The sequence below is a fragment of the Danio rerio genome, chromosome 6 (assembly GCF_049306965.1).
Source record: "Danio rerio strain Tuebingen ecotype United States chromosome 6, GRCz12tu, whole genome shotgun sequence".
Taxonomy (NCBI): domain Eukaryota; kingdom Metazoa; phylum Chordata; class Actinopteri; order Cypriniformes; family Danionidae; genus Danio; species Danio rerio.
This window is the reverse complement of record NC_133181.1, coordinates 11,488,275-11,506,744: the sequence shown is the minus strand read 5'-3', so window position 1 is coordinate 11,506,744 and position 18,470 is coordinate 11,488,275. Positions and strand designations below refer to the sequence as shown.

Below are 18,470 nucleotides of genomic sequence, written 5' to 3'. Positions count from 1 at the left end.
CTAAACATGCTCAAAAACTCACAAAATGTTACACACATGAAGTAGCGACCGAGGTATGTTTACCAAATTTGGCACACACATCAAATATGCCAATACTCTTTTGACCTACTGTACAAAAGAGTCTCTTGGAGCAAAATTTCAAAACCAACAGGAAGTCGGATATTTAACTTCCTCTGCTGAAAAAGTGCAGTTTTTGCCATTTCCAGGCGTTGTACTTTAACGATTTTTATCAGATCAACACCATAATTAGGTATTGTCATCTAAAGACCTTGGCAATGTTAAATTGGGAAGATCAAGAGTTTTCGAGTTTTCCTTCTGTGGAAACGTCGATGTTTCGCCAGAAACAGGAAGTTGTTATAACTCAGGCATGCGCTGTCTGATCTGCTTCCTAATCCACATCCTAAGGCCACCATGAGGCGGTGAGCCCAGTTGCGAGGTCCCTTTTATCGCTGCTTGCAGCTTTAATCTTTGAATTACCTTTGTGTTTGAAATGTACTGTATAAATAAACTTTCTTCACCTTGTCTTGAGTGCAACCAAGTCATGTTTAATGTAATTTCAGAAGCTTCAAGTTCCAGACGGATGAACAAAAGTTCTATTTGCATTGGCTAAGCATTTATTATTGCTAAAAGTTTTTTTTTTTTAATAAAGCTTTAATGACAGCCATTTTGTGCGTTGGGTGTGTGTGCTCAGATTGGTTGGCTTTGCTTAGTCACAAGGCATTAAACATCAGCAAAAAGCGTGAGCAGAAATCGTCTTGGTATGCATGGGCCTTTAAAAAAAAAAAAGTTTTTATTAATTGTTTAATGCTCACCCAAGATGGCCACCACAATGTCATCTCTGAGGATCTCGATAGACCCTCTGGCGAGAAAGTAGAGGGCAGTGAGAACATCCCCACCATGCACCAGAGTGTCACCCGGTGGGGCATGGGTGGTCTTAAAGCGCATCGCCAGTGCCCGAAGGCAACCTTTGGTCGCTCCACGAAAGGCCTTGCAGCTCTGGAGCAACGTTTTATTCAGGTGGAGACAGATATCAGCCTGCAGGCACTCTGGAAAACCCTTCAATACCTGCAGAGAGAGGAAGAGACAGAAAAGGACAGAACAGAAAGAGTGTTCCCAATAGACAAGAGGAGATGAAGGGCAGAACGGTTGCAGATTTTTACCAGCCCAGATTATACAATGCTAATATAGCCCCGTCTCCCTCAACTGCAAATACATAAAAGATGAAGCAAAACACAAATGCATCCGGGACCCTTTGTTTCGACTGCTTTGCATTGTTTTTGGCTTTGATTTGTTTTGGCTTCATATTAAATGATATACGGCACATTAAGCAGAGGAAAATGCAGCTGCCAATTATGCTTTCTCCCAATTTTTGTGGTTCGACTCAAAGTAAATTGCCTAAAAACCACTATATTTCTCGTTTAAATTGGATTTGGAACATCAGCAAGCAAAGTCTGGCATGGAAACATATGAATCTATCTGACTAACTACACAGAATCTGATGCCTTATAAGTAGATAATGCCAATAATGCCAGGGTCATCAAAGTGAAACTGATTTAACTATAGGAAAAAACTGAAATAGTATTTTGTACCAAATGTATTGAGTGATAGTACTCTTAACCATTAGTGGTTTGACTTAACAATAAGCCTGATTTATACTTCTGCATCAAGTGGTACCCATACCTCAGGGCCAATGCCTTTGTGGGCATGTAGACTTCTGCGTTCTCTGTGTTTTGTGTTGCCCTGCAATAACAATTCTGAACTGCTAGTAGGCATTGGGGTTATTATTTGTTGAGTTGTTTGCTGGTGTTTTGAGTTTACATCAAAAATACATGCACTGTTACTGTAGCAGTAGCTCAAACTCATACTCAGGAAGAAAGAAATCCATTCAGGGAAGAAAGACGGGAACGCAAAATAAAAGTATCTATCTGCATACCTGTCAACACTGGGATGTAAAAATATGGCATAGTTATATTTACTATAGTAAAGAGCAGCCAATCTCTCAAATTGATACACTGTTTTGTTTGATAACAGAGGTGTCCCTTTAAGAATGCACAGAACTATAATGAAAGCATTCAATTACTTTCCCAAAGACAAAATTGTTAGTGTTTGAAAATAAAACACACCAGAACGGGCATGTTTATATATTAATTAGTGTATCTGTCTGTTTAAAACACACCCAAATCCCAGTGTCCACTTTCGCTCCTCTTATTATCGTGTGTACAGAAGCTGATCTGGGAACTGTGTTTTTATATGAAGCGTGCCTGTCAGTCAGTACCGTCACATGAATTGACTGATTCAAAGGTTACACAGGAAAGGTGAAGGATCAAGCTTTAAAGGAAATTAAATGAATGCAGCTATTTCTAAATTCATTTCAACGTGCTTTCAAGCCAAAATGAAGCAAAATCAGTATTCTCATCAACAGCTCTTGCAATTATATCACATTTGAGATCGATCCTTTGATGCTACTTTCACTTTTCATAGGAAGATTACAAATATGGGAGAAATAGGGGAAAATACTTAAATGGGATGAAAGTGAGATAGAATGGTCAAATACGGGAAAATCCTGGCAAAAACAGGAGGATTGACATTTGGAGCTCCTCTGCGGCAGTGAAAATGCACCGAAAACGGTGAGAATGTAAAAGTAGCTAGAAGTCATCCATTTTCTATGGACGCTGGTGGCGTGAAGCATCTTTGCCGGTGTTGGCGTCAAGGAGAGTTGAAATCCAGTCAAGCAAGCAATCGGAATGTTGAAGTCCACCGCCTAAGACTATTACAGAGAATACAGCCTTCTGATCTTCTCTTTCGACCACAGTTGCTCCTAAGGGTTGGATTATTGCGATCACCGTATTTCCAGTTATATTCAATGTTTTCTCACAGGGACATACATAAAAAATGTTTTTACTGATGTGCATTAATGTTTATATATACATATATATATATATACATATACTCTCTCACACACACACACACACACACACACACACACACTACTGGCCACTTTATTAGCTTTATTAGGTACACCTTACTAGTACCGGGTTGGACCCCCATTTGCCTTCAGAACTGCCTTATTTCATTGTGGCATAAACTTAACATTTTGGTCCATATTGACATGATAGCATCATGCAGTTGTTGCAGATTTGTTGGCTGCACATCCATGATGGGAATCTCCATTCCATGACATCCCAAAGGTGCTCTGTTGGATTGGGATCTGGTGACTGTGAAAGCCATTCGAGTACAGTGAACTCATTGTCATGTTCAAGAAACCAGTTTAAGATAATTCACCCTTTATGGCATGCCGTGTTTTACTGCTGGAAGTAACCATCAGAAGATGGGTACACTGTGGTCATAAAGGGATGGACATGGTCAGCAACAATACTTAGGTAGGCTGTGGCGTTGACGCAATGCTCAGTTGGTACTGATGGGCCCAAAGTATGCCAAGAAAATATCCTCCACAACATTACACCACCAGCAGCCTGAACCGTTAATAAAAGGCAGGATGGATCCATGCTTTCATGTTGTTGACACTAAATTCTGACCCTACCATCCAAATGTTGCAGCAGAAATGGAGACTCATCAGACCAGGCAACGTTTTTCCAATCTTCTATTGTTAAATTTTCTTTCTATCAGCTCGAACCAGTCTGGCCATTCTCCTCTAACCTTTGACATCAACAAGGCATTTGCTCTTACAGAACGGTCGCTGGGTATTTTCTCTTTTTCTGACCATTCTCTTTAAACCCTTGGATGGCTGTGCAAGAAAATCCCAGTAGATCAGCAGTTTCTGAAATACTCAGACCAGCCCGATGGGCACCAACAACCATGCCACGTTCAAAGTCACTTAAATCACTTTCTTTCCCATTCTAATGCTCGGTTTGAACTGCAACAGATCGTCTTGACCATGTCTACATGCCTGAATGCATTGATTTGCGGCCATGTGATTGGCTGATTATAAATTTACTTTAACAAGCAGTTGGACAAGTGTACCTAATAAAGAGGCCGGTGAGCGTATACATTTCTTTAAAAAAAGAAGCGGGAATCTCATGCTAACTATAACAACTTCAGAATATTTCATACATATGAACTAAAGCCACACCACTAGCAACGACTTGATCTTTCATTGTTAAAGAGAAAGCAGGTTTTTATGTGGGAATGTAACTGATTTGCCGATATACTGCAACGGCTCCTTTAAATACAATGTAGCGAATTTTAACGTTCTTGCCGCAGAAGCTGTGAAGGCAGACACCGTTGTCGCCAGGGTGGCCAGAGAGAACTTGGATGCTCTCGCCAACTTCGGTGTTAAGGCACTTGTGCCATCAGCCTTGCTCCGCCCCCTTGACTCTTAGCCCCGCCCACACTAGTAATCGCAACCAAGCCGGCCAATAACAGATCTTTCTCTCTGCATTGTTAGAATGTACTGTATAATTACATTTTTGAGAGGTCAGGGTATGGCCTACCACATGGACTCAAAGCAGAAGTATAAATTGGCCTTAAGTCTTGAAAAAACTTTTCAAAACTGATTAAATTCCTTTGATTAGCTATTATATTTTTAGACTATGCTTACCTCAAAAAGGCACAGTTTAAAAATATACAGACATCATAGGAAACATTTCAGAAAGAAATACTGTAGCTTTTTGATGAAAAGCAAACATTAATCTATACCTCCTGCTCACCAGGGTGTTGAAGACAGTCCATTTGAGTGCGTATAAGAAAGAGACAATGCATATCAGATCACTGCGTAGACACATGAACACATTTCACATTAATAATGTGTGATTAGGATACATTGCTATTACACTGACACACACAAATAGTACATGCCAACAGTTCATTACATGTCTTCATTCAATGACAGAACTTCAAAGTCAAGGAAAAGAGCCAGACTCGTACCATGTTCATGTCGATGCCGTTGGTGTATGTCCAAGCGTGCTGGAAGTACTCCTCGAGTCTTTGTCTCAGCGGGTTGGGGATCTGATGGAAGCGAATGAATTCTTTGACCCGAAGCATCTGCAGATGGTACCGAGCTGTTCCAGAGTACAATCGCTGAATGATAGCGGACACATTCCCGAAGATACTAGCATACATCAGAGCTAAAATACAAAGACAACAAGTGTTAACATTTTTTTTTGCTTGAAAGATCTACAAGATACTGTAAAACTTTGTCACAATTTTTAATAAATGTCTATTTTAACAATTTAAAATGTAAATTTCAGTATTATTACTAATCACATGATCTTTCAGTATCCATTCAAACATGCTGATTTGGTGTTAAACTTTTTTTTTCTTAATTCTAAAAAGAATGGAGGATTACTCAATGTTTTTATATTCACTTTCTATTCGATTATTATTTCTTTAATAAAAAATGAAAAAAAGTATTAATAAATTTTAGGCATGTGACAAGATACGAGACGAGATATGACATTGGGTTCACGAGAACGAGACGAGGGGAAATTCTTTTTAAGAAATCTTCAATGGCGAAATATATGAATGGAAAAAAGTCTTTTATTCAACTGAAAAAAACACAAATCGCAAAAGTATTTAGGTGCTTTTTTAAAATCAGTTTGTAATAAATGTTATTTTACTTCTATTTTAATGCTTTATACGCATTAAGGAACATGCAAACACTGCAAAATATTTTGCTAATAGCCTATGTGAATAGAAAATAATCTTTATATATATAATTTTAAATATTAGCAAAATATTTGCTAACATATGAATAGAAAAGAAAAAAATTTACACAAAATACAAAACAATTTAGGTGCTTTTTAAAATGGTAATAAATGGTATTTTATTTCTATTTAAATTAATTTAAAGGACATGCAAACACTGCTAAATATTTAGCTATAACGTCTACTGACTGGCTTTTCCCCTGTACAATTTCACATGATAAATCAAACTTTTTCCACACACTGAACTTAAAAAAAATGTAATTTTTGGTATTTAATTTAATAAATAATTTAATTTAGCAAGATTTCATTCATGCCTCGTGACTCACTCTCATACGAGATCTTATCACATCCCTAATAAATTAGTATAAAAGTAAAAGTAATATGATTACATATACAGTTAAAGTCAGAATTATTAGCCCCCCTGAAATATTAGACTCCCTGATTATTCATTCCCCAATTTCTGTTTAACAGAGAGTAGATTTTTTAACTCATTTCTAAGCATAATAGTTTTAATAACTCATCTCTAATAACTGATTTATTTTATGTTTGCCATGATGACAGTAAATAATATTTGACTTTATATTTTTCAAGACACTTCTATACAGCTTGAAGGGACATTTAAAGGCTTAACTTGGTAAATTAGGTTAACTTGGCAGGTTAGGGTAATTAGGCAAGTTATTGTATGATGATGGTTTGTTCTGTAGACAGAAACAAAATTTGCTTAAAGGGGCTAATAATTTTATCCGTAAAATCGTGTTTAAAAAATTAATAACTGCTTTTATTCTACCCGAAATAAAACAGATAAGACTTTCTCCAGAAGAAAAAATATTATATACATACTGTGAAAAATTCCTTGCTCTTTTAAACATCATTTGGGAAATGATTAAAAAAATAAAAGCAAATTCAAAGGGGGGCTAATAATTCTGACTTCAACTGTATGTGTGTGTCTATGTGTGTTTAGCGTCCAATTTTGGCTAAATCTTGGTTTATGAGTACACAACTATTTCAAGATTAACCAATATATATAGGGGTGTGACAAAATGCTTACTACATGAAACGAGACAAAAGACGTTTCACGAGAACAAGACGAGATGAGTCAAAATCACATAATGCAAAAGTATTTAGGTGTTTTTTTTAATTAAATTGCAATGAATGTTATTTTACTTGTACTTTAATGAATTATGCCATAAAGAACATGCAAACACAGTAAAATATGTTGCTATAAACTCTATTGAGTTACGGAGTTTGATACCGCACGCCGAATAAAAAGAAAACTTCTGTTTTTGTCCGGATAGCATAAATGATGACAGGTGTGTGTGTGCGCTCACTCAGGAAATGTGTGTATCTGTGGTCCTTTACTGACTTGGTAGGTGCAGAGAATAACATCAAGCAGCTTGGTTTATCCTGTTGCAAAATGTGGCTAAAAGTCCTACATGATGGTATTAGTTTAATTACGGAGTTTACTTGTCTGTGCTGCACTTCAATAATGCAACTAAAACAGCAATATTTCACATCTTAATTTGATTTGTGTATACGATGATTATGACGTTAAGCATATCTAAAGTGTTATTCTATAGCTTGTTTAATTTGTGTGGTGGCAGTTGTTGCAGCCTTTGCTTTTGTATGCGGCAAACTGAACTCCGGTGAAAAAAAAGTGGGTTATGTCACACCTGCCCAAGCAAACAAGTGACGAGCAACACCGAGGCAGCCCGGGTTGCCAGGTGTGTGCAAAGCATATGTGCGGTTCAAATCCAATCCTGCCTCCAATCTTCAGTGCTAAATTCACCCTCACGTTTGTGTACCTGGTATTTCCTACATTATGGGGACTAACTGTATACACAAGTATAGTAATAGCAGGCATTTTTTCACTTTTTAATTCCCTATGAGCGAAACAGCTTCTAAATCCTACAGGATGAAGTATTTAGAAAAAACATTCAGAATGTTTTCTGTGAGGTTTGTTTAAGGGTAGGATTAGGTTGAGAAGACAGAATATACAATTTTACAATATAAAAACCATGTGTACGGAAAGCCCTCACTAACATAGCTATACACGTGTGTGAAGATAGTATAGTGCAGTGTTTCTCAACCATGTTCCTGGAGGACCACCAGCACTGCATGTTTTGGATGTCTCAATAATCTGTCACACCCATTACAGTCTTTTAGTCTCTGCTAATTAGCCAATGATTTGAATCAGGTGTGTTTGGTTAAGGAGGATGGAAAATATGCAGAGCGGGGGATCGTCCATGAACAGTGATCTCAATAATACTCACAGCCAATGAGCATGACACAGATGGAGAAGATCTTCTCTGAGTTTGTATTTGGTGATACATTTCCGAAGCCCACACTGGTCAGACTGCTGAATGTGAAATACAGCGCTGTCACGTACTTGTCCCTGATAGAGGGGCCTGAGGCATCATCACTTATGTTGTACTGCTTGCCGATGGATATGCCCAAATTATCCAACCAGCCAATGGTGTGGTCCAGATAGAGCCTCTCCACATTGCCGATCGCATACCATATGCAAGCCAACCAATGGGCAATCAGTGCAAAGATACACATGAGGAGCATTAGAACAGCCGCCCCATACTCGGAGTATCGATCCAGCTTGCGAGCCACACGGACCAATCGGAGCAGTCGAGCAGTCTTCAACAGGCCAATCAGAGTAGTGGTCTAAAGAGAGGGTGAGAAGAACACACATAATCATGCAAGCATAAATAAAGCAATGCATTCAGATAAAATCACAACTAATTAATTACAATAAATCTAGAGTCCGCTATGCATTGATTTACAGTAAGAATCTTTATTCAGACATTGCTGAGTTTCATTTTTTTTTCCAATTTTTAAGAAGCTTTTTAAGAATTCAAATCAAATTTTTATTAAACGACTGAACACCTACCTGTTTCATCAACACTCTCAGTCCTCTGACATTACCACTCACTCACTTACTCATTCTTTATCCACCAGTTTGTTCTTCATCTGTCCAGTTGGTTTGTTTAAAAAAATGGGCTGCGTCTGAAACCGCATACTTCCATACTGTATCGTACGCTAAAATCAGTATGCAAGCCGAGTGGTATGTACGAATTAATAGAATTCGAAAATCAGTATGCGAGAAGTATCCTAATGACCTACTACTTCCGGTGAGATTTTGAAGTGTGCATCCCATGCATGCTGTGCTATCCCATGATGCCCTGTGAGAAAATTTATGAATGGGAGTGAAGCACCGCAACTGACGTGGTTAGGTCACATGATCATGTTAAAATGGCGGATGTAGTACGGCCAAATTCCATTGATACTGCCTCTATTCATACAGTATAGAACAGGGGTCACCAACCCTGTTCCTGGAGAGCTACCTTCCTGCAGAATTCAGTCCCAACCCTGATCAAACACACCTGAACCAATTAATAGTACATAAAGCTGTACTTGATAATTACAAACAGGTGTGTTTGGTCAGGGTTGCAACTGAAATGTGCAGGAAAGTAGCTCTCCAGGAACAGGGTTGGTGACCCCTGGTATAGAACATACTTTTCTCCCGGTCGAGTTGTATGCATAAATTCAAATGCAGTACCTACTGAGTAGTAGACGGTTTCGGACGCAACCATGCACAATGCTAAACTAACTGAGTCTCATCACTGCATCTACATACAGTTGCTTTTCTTGTGATTTGAGGTGCTTCTATAGAGTGGAGGAACTATGATGTCAATTTGTATGCAAAAACCCGGAAGCGAGTTGGCATTTTAGCAGTTCCGGTTCCTTCGTCCCAAAGTCAATGTTTTTTTCAATGGGATTTCAGTTAAATCGCTTAAATAAGGTCCCTGGCTAACAAAAACTCAAGACACTTTCATATTTTATTCTATGACATATAACACGACATACAGCATCAGTTACATCACATTCTTGATTTTTTTTTAAATCTGTTATGCTTCTTTAAAAAGACGGTTGCTATCAAGTTGCTAAATAGGACTACAGGCGGTGTCTGAGACATTATACATCATCGTGCTAAACTAGTCTGGAGCACAACTCACTTGAGTTGGGCATTTGGATTTGTCTGTATTTTAATGAATAGCATTTTATAGTTTGTAGTATTTTTCTATGTGGAAATTCATATTGTGTGTAGATATTGCTTTCACTTGTAAAGACTTTCAAGACAGATTAATTTGTTGATCCTTTATTTTAATTAAACGATATTATGGGGATCCTGCTTACAGCCTATCTCTTTCCTACTCTCAGTAATGCAAACAAATAAAAATAAATGTGTAAGAAATGTATACATATTTCCTGTCATTATAACGTCATTAATTGATTTTGATAAGATTCTTTGTGACAAAAAATGAATATTGAATATTATTCTCCATCTATGATGGAACTTGCAGGCAAATAGACTAGTCCCTCATTTCTGTCGTCTGTTACTAAAGTAAGCGGGTTGTAAGCACGCGAGCAATACACTTACTTAAATATGTCTTGTGATGATACTTTGTAGGCACATTTAAACATACATTAAAACTTACATATTTTAAAACTTTTACAACAACATGTAGAGCAAAACAAAAACGTATTTTCCACGTAAAAAAAAAACATCCAAAAGGCACGTAGGTCTATACAGTTGAGTTTTTGCGTATTTATTTGTTGATAATACATAGAGTTTATTATAATATAATAAACCGAGAGAGTAAATCTTTGTCATGGAGCATATTTCTAAAAATAAGCTTAAAATATTGTCTGTAGCAGGGTGGTACTGACGTCACAGAGTGCCCAGAAGGCACTAAAGTCTGATTATAGTTAGCTTTTCAGCTCTGGGGTTTAAAGATTGCAATTAAGATCAAAAAGTGCTCAAAGTTGTATTTTCGTGTGAGGATTATCGGGTTGGACAAAACGTGTAAGTGTAAAGAAGATCGTTTGAACAAAGGGCTTGCTATTTGCAATCTTCAAAAAGCCTATGGGAAAATCCTATAGGGATTGTATCGAGGGAACCAGTTTTATGCTAGCAGCCGATTAGCCTACAAGGTGATGTCATAGTTCCTCCACTCTATTATCCTCATTTAAAGTCACTTGTGAAAAAAAACATAAAAGCATATGTACAAATGAATAAATAAAAATGCATATTTTCAGTATTTACCGTGTGCTTTGACATTTACTATAGAGTGCAAGAGTAATTCTATAGAGTTTAGAATTAAGGCACCAACACTAATTCTATTTTTTTACACCTACCCCTTCCCCATGGCCCTTGAAACAGAGTGTGAAGATGAAGGGAATTAAAATAGGACACCACTACAACACCCGCACACATCATCATATGTCATCGCCATCTCTTGCTTCATATGACATCAGACAATCCGCGACTGCTGTAGTGATTCCAGTTGTGTTATTTTTTGGTATTTATTTTCAGAAAATTACCGAAGGCAACGTTATCATAACGATATAATGTGGCAATAAGAGCGTAACTGTACTGTGCATTTACACAGTGGCCATATTCATCTATGTAAACACACAAAAACAACATTAAAATTATAGCAGACACTGTAAAAAGTTTATTCACAGTCACTAGACTTTTCTGACAGAGTATTCGAGTGTCATCGAGTGTCAGATATAAGAGTATGTTGTGGGATTACTTATACAGGAGTTATAATTATGGATTATAGATAGCAAAATTTCCCAATTACCAAATTCTTTTGTCCTTTTTTTTTAAAGCATGACGATAAAATGATATTATTATTATTATGTTATGATAGTATTAAAACATTTGCTTGTTTGTTGCAAAAATTCTTAATAATGCCAAAAAATACTAATTTGTGCATCTCCTGACTTCTGTGTGCAGACATGTTGCCATTGTAGCTGATGTATTCTGGGAAAATTTCTTACCCCTTGGTTTCTAATGTGGTCCTGGAAAATCTCTATTCCAAGGGCTATCTAGCCCTTCCCCTTAGCCCTACAGCTTTAACATACAGAGAATTGGGACACTCCTACCCCTTTACATAAACACGCAAAATTAGGGGTAGGTGTATGAGAAGGGCTAAGGGGTAGAATTGAGATTACGCCTAAGTCTATTTTTTTTTCATTTTATCTATTGTGAAATAGGAAAAAGGCAGTCTTAATGAGAGGTTACAATTACAAGGTTGGTAAATGGATAGATAACCCAAAATGTAAATAACCTCAACTTATTTTCTCTTGTGTGGTTTTAAACCAATTTTTTTCTGTTGAACACAAAAGAAGAGATTTTGAAAAATGCTGGTTGCATCAACTTTCATAGTAGGAAAGAAATTAATATTGAAGTCTATGGGTACCAGCAATCGCCATTCTTCAAAATATCTTTCTTTGTGCTCAACAGAAGAAACTCATAATGGTTTACGAGTGAGTAAATAATGACAGAATTTTCATTTTTTAGGGTGAACCATCCTAAGTGAATGCATTTGCTTTGTGTGGATCCCATCGGTCACATGGTTTTTAAATTATTTTTATAACTAATTGTTCATCATCCAAATTTGTAACACTACTTTACTAATTCTTTTCCTCCAATTCAAGAGTTTACACTTAGCTATTATACTAATTGCAGGTTTGGCATGCTGTCCCGGAAGAGAACGCTGAGCTTTGAGATAATTGAGCTCAGGGCTTCTACCTGGTCACTTAGCATATAAGGGAGTCCAAGTTAAGGTAGGACTAGAGAGCTCCCCCTTTTGAAGACGGAAAGGGGAAGATGGGGTGGACGGGAATTATTCAAAAATGAAGATAAGGGAAATAAGAAAAAATGGGCTAGTTATTTTAGGCTTGGACTCATCTGATTGTTTTATCGATGTATGCTGACCGGCCACGATCAATCATAGCATGTGATCCTCTCTACTTCGAGTAGAAAGCCACACTGAGCAAAATTGTGTTCAAAGAGAGCTTGTGTAAGTTTTATCATTCTTAGTAACAGTATTTTAGGCCACGTTTTGTTGAGGACTTTATTCCTATAAATGTTTTTTTTATTATTTATTTAGGAGTTAGAAGTGAGTTATGTTGTGCGCTTTTCTTTATCTTAATTTCTTTGATTTAATTAAAACGTTTTATTATTTCCTACTTCTGGTTCTGTTAAGAATTGTTAGATTTTTTTCATTCATTCATTTAGTTTCCTTAGGCTTAGTCTCTATTTCAGAGGTCACAATGGCAGAATTAACCACCAACTATTCCGGCACATGTTTTATGCAGTGGATGCCCTTCCAGCCGCAACCTAGTACTGGTAAACAAACACCCATCAACACTTATTCACACACACACACACACACTCATACAATAAGGTCAAGTTAGTTTATTCAATTCACCTATGCTACATGTTTTTGGACTTTGGGGGGAACCGGAGCACCCAGAGGAAACCCACATTGCATCTTGTTTTCTCTTGCCACTAGCTAGTTTCTTTAAAAACATCAACTCAATGTTAAATTCCCTAAACAATTTGCCATCAAGAGACTCAATAACTCTATCGAAAAGAATTGGCTTTTGATTTAGCGTGTGCATAACATGAAGAGCACGAAAGTTCACTCTAAATTACAGAATGGTACAAAGACACCAAACCACACATACACTAATGCACTGCTCACCTCATCTGATCCGCCCTCAAATATGAGCAGGTCAAAGGGTATGGCAGCAACCATGTCTATGAAGAACCACCCTTTAAAGTAATGCACTGCTATCTTAGCCGGATGACTGACCACCTCCTCGTTGGCGTTGATGTACGTAGTCCGGAAATTGATAAGAATGTCTACGATAAACATAATGTCCACTATGAGGTCCACCACATTGAGGGGACTGCAGGAATAACCGCACTCACGCCTCTTCTCCTCCTCCGGGTCATTGAGCAGGAAGGCCGCGCTGTAGGGAGTGAAAATGGCAGTGTAGATGACCAGCAGCAGGATCAGCCAATCCCAGACCGCCTTAAAGGGGCTGTAGTGCAAGATGGTCAGCTTGTTGATGCGGGGCGTCTGAAGTTTATACTCGGGAAGCACATCGGCGCCTAGCGACAACACCTGCAGCATAGAGATGCAGTTACTATGGCAGCAATGCTGATTTATATTTTGCAACAGTTAACAGCAATAATAGAAGCTGCTAAATCAGAAAGTGGAAACAACAGTGACTCATCCTGTACATGAAATGGACGCATTTTTAACTTTGTGTAGCGTAAAGTGTTAAGATCAGTTGTGTACACTGGATTCAGATATTCAAGATGTTCATAATCTCACATTACATTTTCAGCATATTAATGTCTCAAAATTGTTTTCAACTATTTATAGGTGTTGTATGTAAGTTTTTGACTCTTCTAAAACATAAAAATACCATAATATGTTTGCAGATATTTAAAAAACACGGCAAGTGAACATTCTTGTTTACCTGAAAAACAATGCTGAAGTCAAATATTCTGCTTTGAAAATGTGAGTTACGTGCCAGAATGTCTGTCTTTGTTTTGGTTTTTTTAACCCGCCCAATGTCAGCTTAGCCAATTATATTTCAGCACCCCAGGTAATAAAAAATAGGGAAAAATCGTTCATTCATTCATTCAGAAAGGCTCTACAAGCATGTGTCCATGACCGAAATGCGATCTGTTGTGGACAGTAGCAGACTCCGAAATAAGAAGCAAATTCAGTGTTCCACATGAGGTTATTAATTAGCAAATAATATAAATATTACAAACGTAAACATTAGGTGAGCTATTCAGCACAGAATATGCACTCACTCATGGATTAAAAGGGTATTATATAAGGATTATAATCTAATTAACACATATTAAACCTCTTTAACATTATTAAATGTAGATGATGAATCACTGATTTGTGTTGGTTTAGAGTCTAATTTCTGCGTTCACACCAGATGCGGAAGAAGCTTGCTCTTGTAGGGGCGTGCTTATGACCCCTGTTGTTGGTGTCCCAGGGGGACATCCTCCCGCAGACACTGGAAACAGTCTGATCAAACTGGGCTCGGATGAGTCGGAAGCACAGCTGAAAGCCTCCATCATACAGGTTACGTTTCTGGAGGAGTTTATGAACTCAAAGAGCTGGATGTAGCTCTGAATAGATCTAGTGGACTCAGACATGGCTCCGAATGAATTGACGCTGTTTTTCAGTCTTCAATAAGCACATAAACAGTTATTTTCTCAATAAAATCCATGTTAGCCATTTGGCAACGAAGCTACAATCACCGGGCAGACAGAAGCCCCATCCATGAGGCAAATCCGTGTCTGTTAAACTATCTGCTGCTGCATTCAGTAGTATGGCAATAAATGTCGTGTAAAATGGCATTCAAACTCACATTTAACACTGAATAAAGCACATGAGTTGTACCTGGGGTAATAATTGTCAGTTTTCTGTTGTTCAGCTGCAAGAAATAGAAGCTGTTTCTAACATATCAATTTCAGGTGTTAGTTAGAACAAAAACTCCTTTTCATATTGAGAATATTCCATCTGTTGCATGCCGCTCCTTTTATTTAGAACATGATTTAAATCAGCCTAGTTGGTCCTCAATCTGGCAACCTGCGCTTGTTTTGATCCAGGAATGTAGTACCTAGTTCAACCACTGGGTGTCAAACTTACATATTGCACCTTTAAAATAGTTCTGACAGAGTCTTCAGTTTTAGTTGTTTCCCATTTCTGATTCCCATTTCGATACCATCATAACAAGGACTGCCCAATGGCCTGGGGTCCGTTCTTCGTACCTCGCTTAAATGATCTAAGATGATTTGTCAGATCCTGGATCTTTTAATCTTGATAACTGATCTCTCGCTAATTTGGTTCTTCAAACAAGTTCGCGAATCAGATTAGAATGTCTGGATGAACTGATCTGAGATCGCTGCGTTTGTTGTTAAGGACAGATCTATCGATCCTCGAAATCATGATCAGCAATGCAACGATTGGCAGATTGCATACGTTTTATTAATATGTATAACTTTATTTATTTTATTTATTACTATAACTTTTATATATATAGTTAAAAAATATTTACTATTTTCCCAAGTGTATATAACTACTACTGTAAGAAAATATCAGAACTCGGTACATACTTTCTGTATTATCTTTGCTTGAACTGAGCCGATCTAATCCTGTTTATATGATTTGAACCTGCTCCCGATCAGGTTTGACCTAGCAGATCTGTTGCCATGACAACAACTCTCGGATCAGCTTTGAAGAACGAAACAATCCTGGATCGTGTCAAATCGTCAATATCCAAATCCAGCTAACTGAGTAATCCACGTACGAAGAACGGACCCCTGGGGTCAGTTTTAATGGATTTGTCACTGGCCCAGCTGTATTTTCTGGAAGGTTTAAAATCAATATTTTATCATTTGCCAATTTAAACATTTATTACAAGATGAACCATTTAAACAGAAGAAGACTTAAAAGAATTTAGAGAGCTTCATCTCAGACAACACAATAACCCAAACAGAGTACTCTTCAATTTTCCCTCACAAATGGATAAACACATACCAAATTATGTCACCTGTCATACCCTCAAAAACAATTTGTTACATCTTGAGGTAACTGAGAAAAAATTCTGATGTTTAGCATTATATTGCATCTGTCCGGGAATAAACAAGATGATTAGACATTTTAATGGAAGTCTATGGGGAGAAAAGTGCAATGAGACTGCAGCTTTACAACAGTTTGCATATGTGCCTCCCACTTGTTAAGGGCCTAAAAGTAATTGGGCAATTGGCTTCTCAGCTGTTCCATGGCCAGGTGTGTGCTATTCCCTCATTATCCCAATTACAATGAGCAGATAAAAGGTCCTGAGTTCATTTCAAGTGTGCTATTTGCATTTGGAATTTGTTATTGAAGGGCATTATTTGTGCTTTACATGTATGGCTAATGCAACCCAGGCTCATTTTGAAAACGTAGTCCAGCGGACGTTTCTGGAGGCCGCAAATTATGTAACCGGAGGTACGTATTTAATTTTTTTAAGCGAACGCTACAGGGCGGTGTGATGCCGTTCTCTTTTGCGCTTGCTGGCTAGCTTACCTCCATGTGGAGGGCTTTTCCGCCGCAACCAGTTTGTCCGGTTAGCTCGTCGTGTACGTCGACGTACTTGAGACGCAGAGAGGAGCTGACCACGATGACGACGACCGGGTTAGAGTTCGGGAAAGAGCGGTTCCAGAAATCAGGTAAGACAAAAACAGAATCCAAAAAATAAAGTGAACAAGTAAATAACAGGCTAATAATGTGGTCAAATCTGAAAACGTGGTAAAAATCAAACGAGGGCATTTCTTTTTCTGGACGGCTTTTTTTTTAATTGTTGGTTGGGTTTAGGGAAGTAAGCGGGGGGCGGGTCAATCGGTAAAACTGCTTGTGTTTAGAGAAGGAGGAGAAGGGTTGGTCGGACGATTGGCCAGTCGCCCAGTCAATCATTCAGCTAGTCGGACGAACGGTCGTTTGACATAGGCCTCTTGTGGGTTTACGCAAAAATGGCGCGAGGGTTTTGTTTAACTCTTTTCCTGCAGTTAACAAGAGAAAACGCTTCCCTGCCATTGCCGAGTTTTACGGTAATCTGTGTTTTAGGTGTATTACAGTAGGGGAATGTCCTGAGTGAGGTACGTCAGATGCTCTGGTGAGTGAAATCTGAGAGAAACTAAGATCGTGGATAAAAATAAGAGTTATACAACCTTCCTTTGGCTTAATCCCTGCCGTTTTGGATCTGTTTTAGATCTCATCTTGACAACAGATCAAAATAAAGAAGCTTTATTTTTATGATTTGTGTCATTGTGTCAGATTGCACACTTAACATTGTACTACATAATATGGAGTTTTTATTTTTATAAAAGGTAGGGGGTTCATTGGAGTGTGAATTCATCACATAGAGCATGATGACGCATGTCTATTTCAGAGAGTTTTTGAGGAACTGAAAAAATAGAGAGTGATAAATCCACTCATATGATGCAAATTTAATGAAGCAGCTCTTAGATGGTAATGCGAAAAGCAGAGAGAAGGCCACATGGTGACAGGTCACGGCCGCAGCAGCAATGAGTTAATCACGGACCACAGCACACACCATCCAGCCAGAGAGGAAAAAAAAAATTACACACAGAAAGACGCTTATGTCCTTCCCATCAGGGAGCCAGACTGAACGGATGAGACCAGCCTGGCCATTCAGTAGGCAAATGAACGCACATCATTATACATAACGCATTTTATTACAGCATACAGAAACACCCTGGATGCCTATTATTACAAATGAGTCAACAGCTGCTTTGCTCTGCACAGCAATTTATGACAGCATGTGTGTGGGAAATACTAGGACAGTCTCAATGTCACTGAGGCAATTCTCACACAGCCCTTTTCTCCACAGCTCCAATGATACATGAGAGAGCATTTTACTTCTGCGTTCTCTGACAGTAATTGCCAAGCCTTCCACAAGTATGTATGTGTATTGTATGTCATGTAAGTTGTATCTCACTATTCGTATACCCAAACGCACACATGAATCACAACTACATTATAAATGACTGAATAATGTAGGTACAGTATCTGCTTGGAGGCACATTAGCTGTGGCCACTAAGAGGTCATATCTGTTTTAACTTCAGTGAATGTCATCTATATATATACATACAGTTGAGGTCAGAATTATTAGCCCCCCTTTGATTTTTTTTCTTTTTTAAATATTTCCCAAATTATTATTAACAGAGCAAGGAAATGTATGTCTAATAATAGTTTTTCTTCTTCTTGAGAAAGTCTTATTTGCTTTATTTCGGCAAGAATGAAAGCAGTTTTTAATTTTTTAAAAATCATTTTAAGGTCAAGATTATTAGCCCCTTTAATCTATACTTTTTTTTGATAGTCTACAAAACAAACCATCGT

General features: G+C 37.9%; 2 protein-coding genes across 11 annotated transcripts in view; one reads left to right on the top strand and one right to left on the bottom strand.

Moving 5' to 3' along the window:
* The window catches only part of gpr155b (G protein-coupled receptor 155b), a 698,693-nt gene that overhangs the window by 232,381 nt on the left and 447,842 nt on the right, over positions 1 to 18,470 (top strand). The window lies entirely within an intron of this gene.
* kcnh7 (potassium channel, voltage gated eag related subfamily H, member 7) overlaps positions 1 to 18,470 on the bottom strand; it is a 155,839-nt gene that overhangs the window by 29,154 nt on the left and 108,215 nt on the right. For 3 of the 10 annotated variants that reach the window (XM_073953686.1, XM_073953691.1, XM_073953690.1), the window contains 4 exons: positions 13,232 to 13,657; positions 7,934 to 8,333; positions 4,885 to 5,084; positions 813 to 1,065 (listed from right to left, as the gene is read on the bottom strand). In XM_073953686.1, coding sequence (XP_073809787.1) covers positions 813 to 1,065; positions 4,885 to 5,084; positions 7,934 to 8,333; positions 13,232 to 13,657 — 1,279 coding nt within the window. Of the gene's footprint in view, positions 1 to 812; positions 1,068 to 4,667; positions 4,729 to 4,883; positions 5,085 to 7,933; positions 8,334 to 13,231; positions 13,658 to 18,470 lie in introns of all 10 variants that reach the window. The other 7 variants (XM_005165792.6, XM_068221893.2, XM_068221894.2 and 4 more) reach the window with 3 other exon arrangements.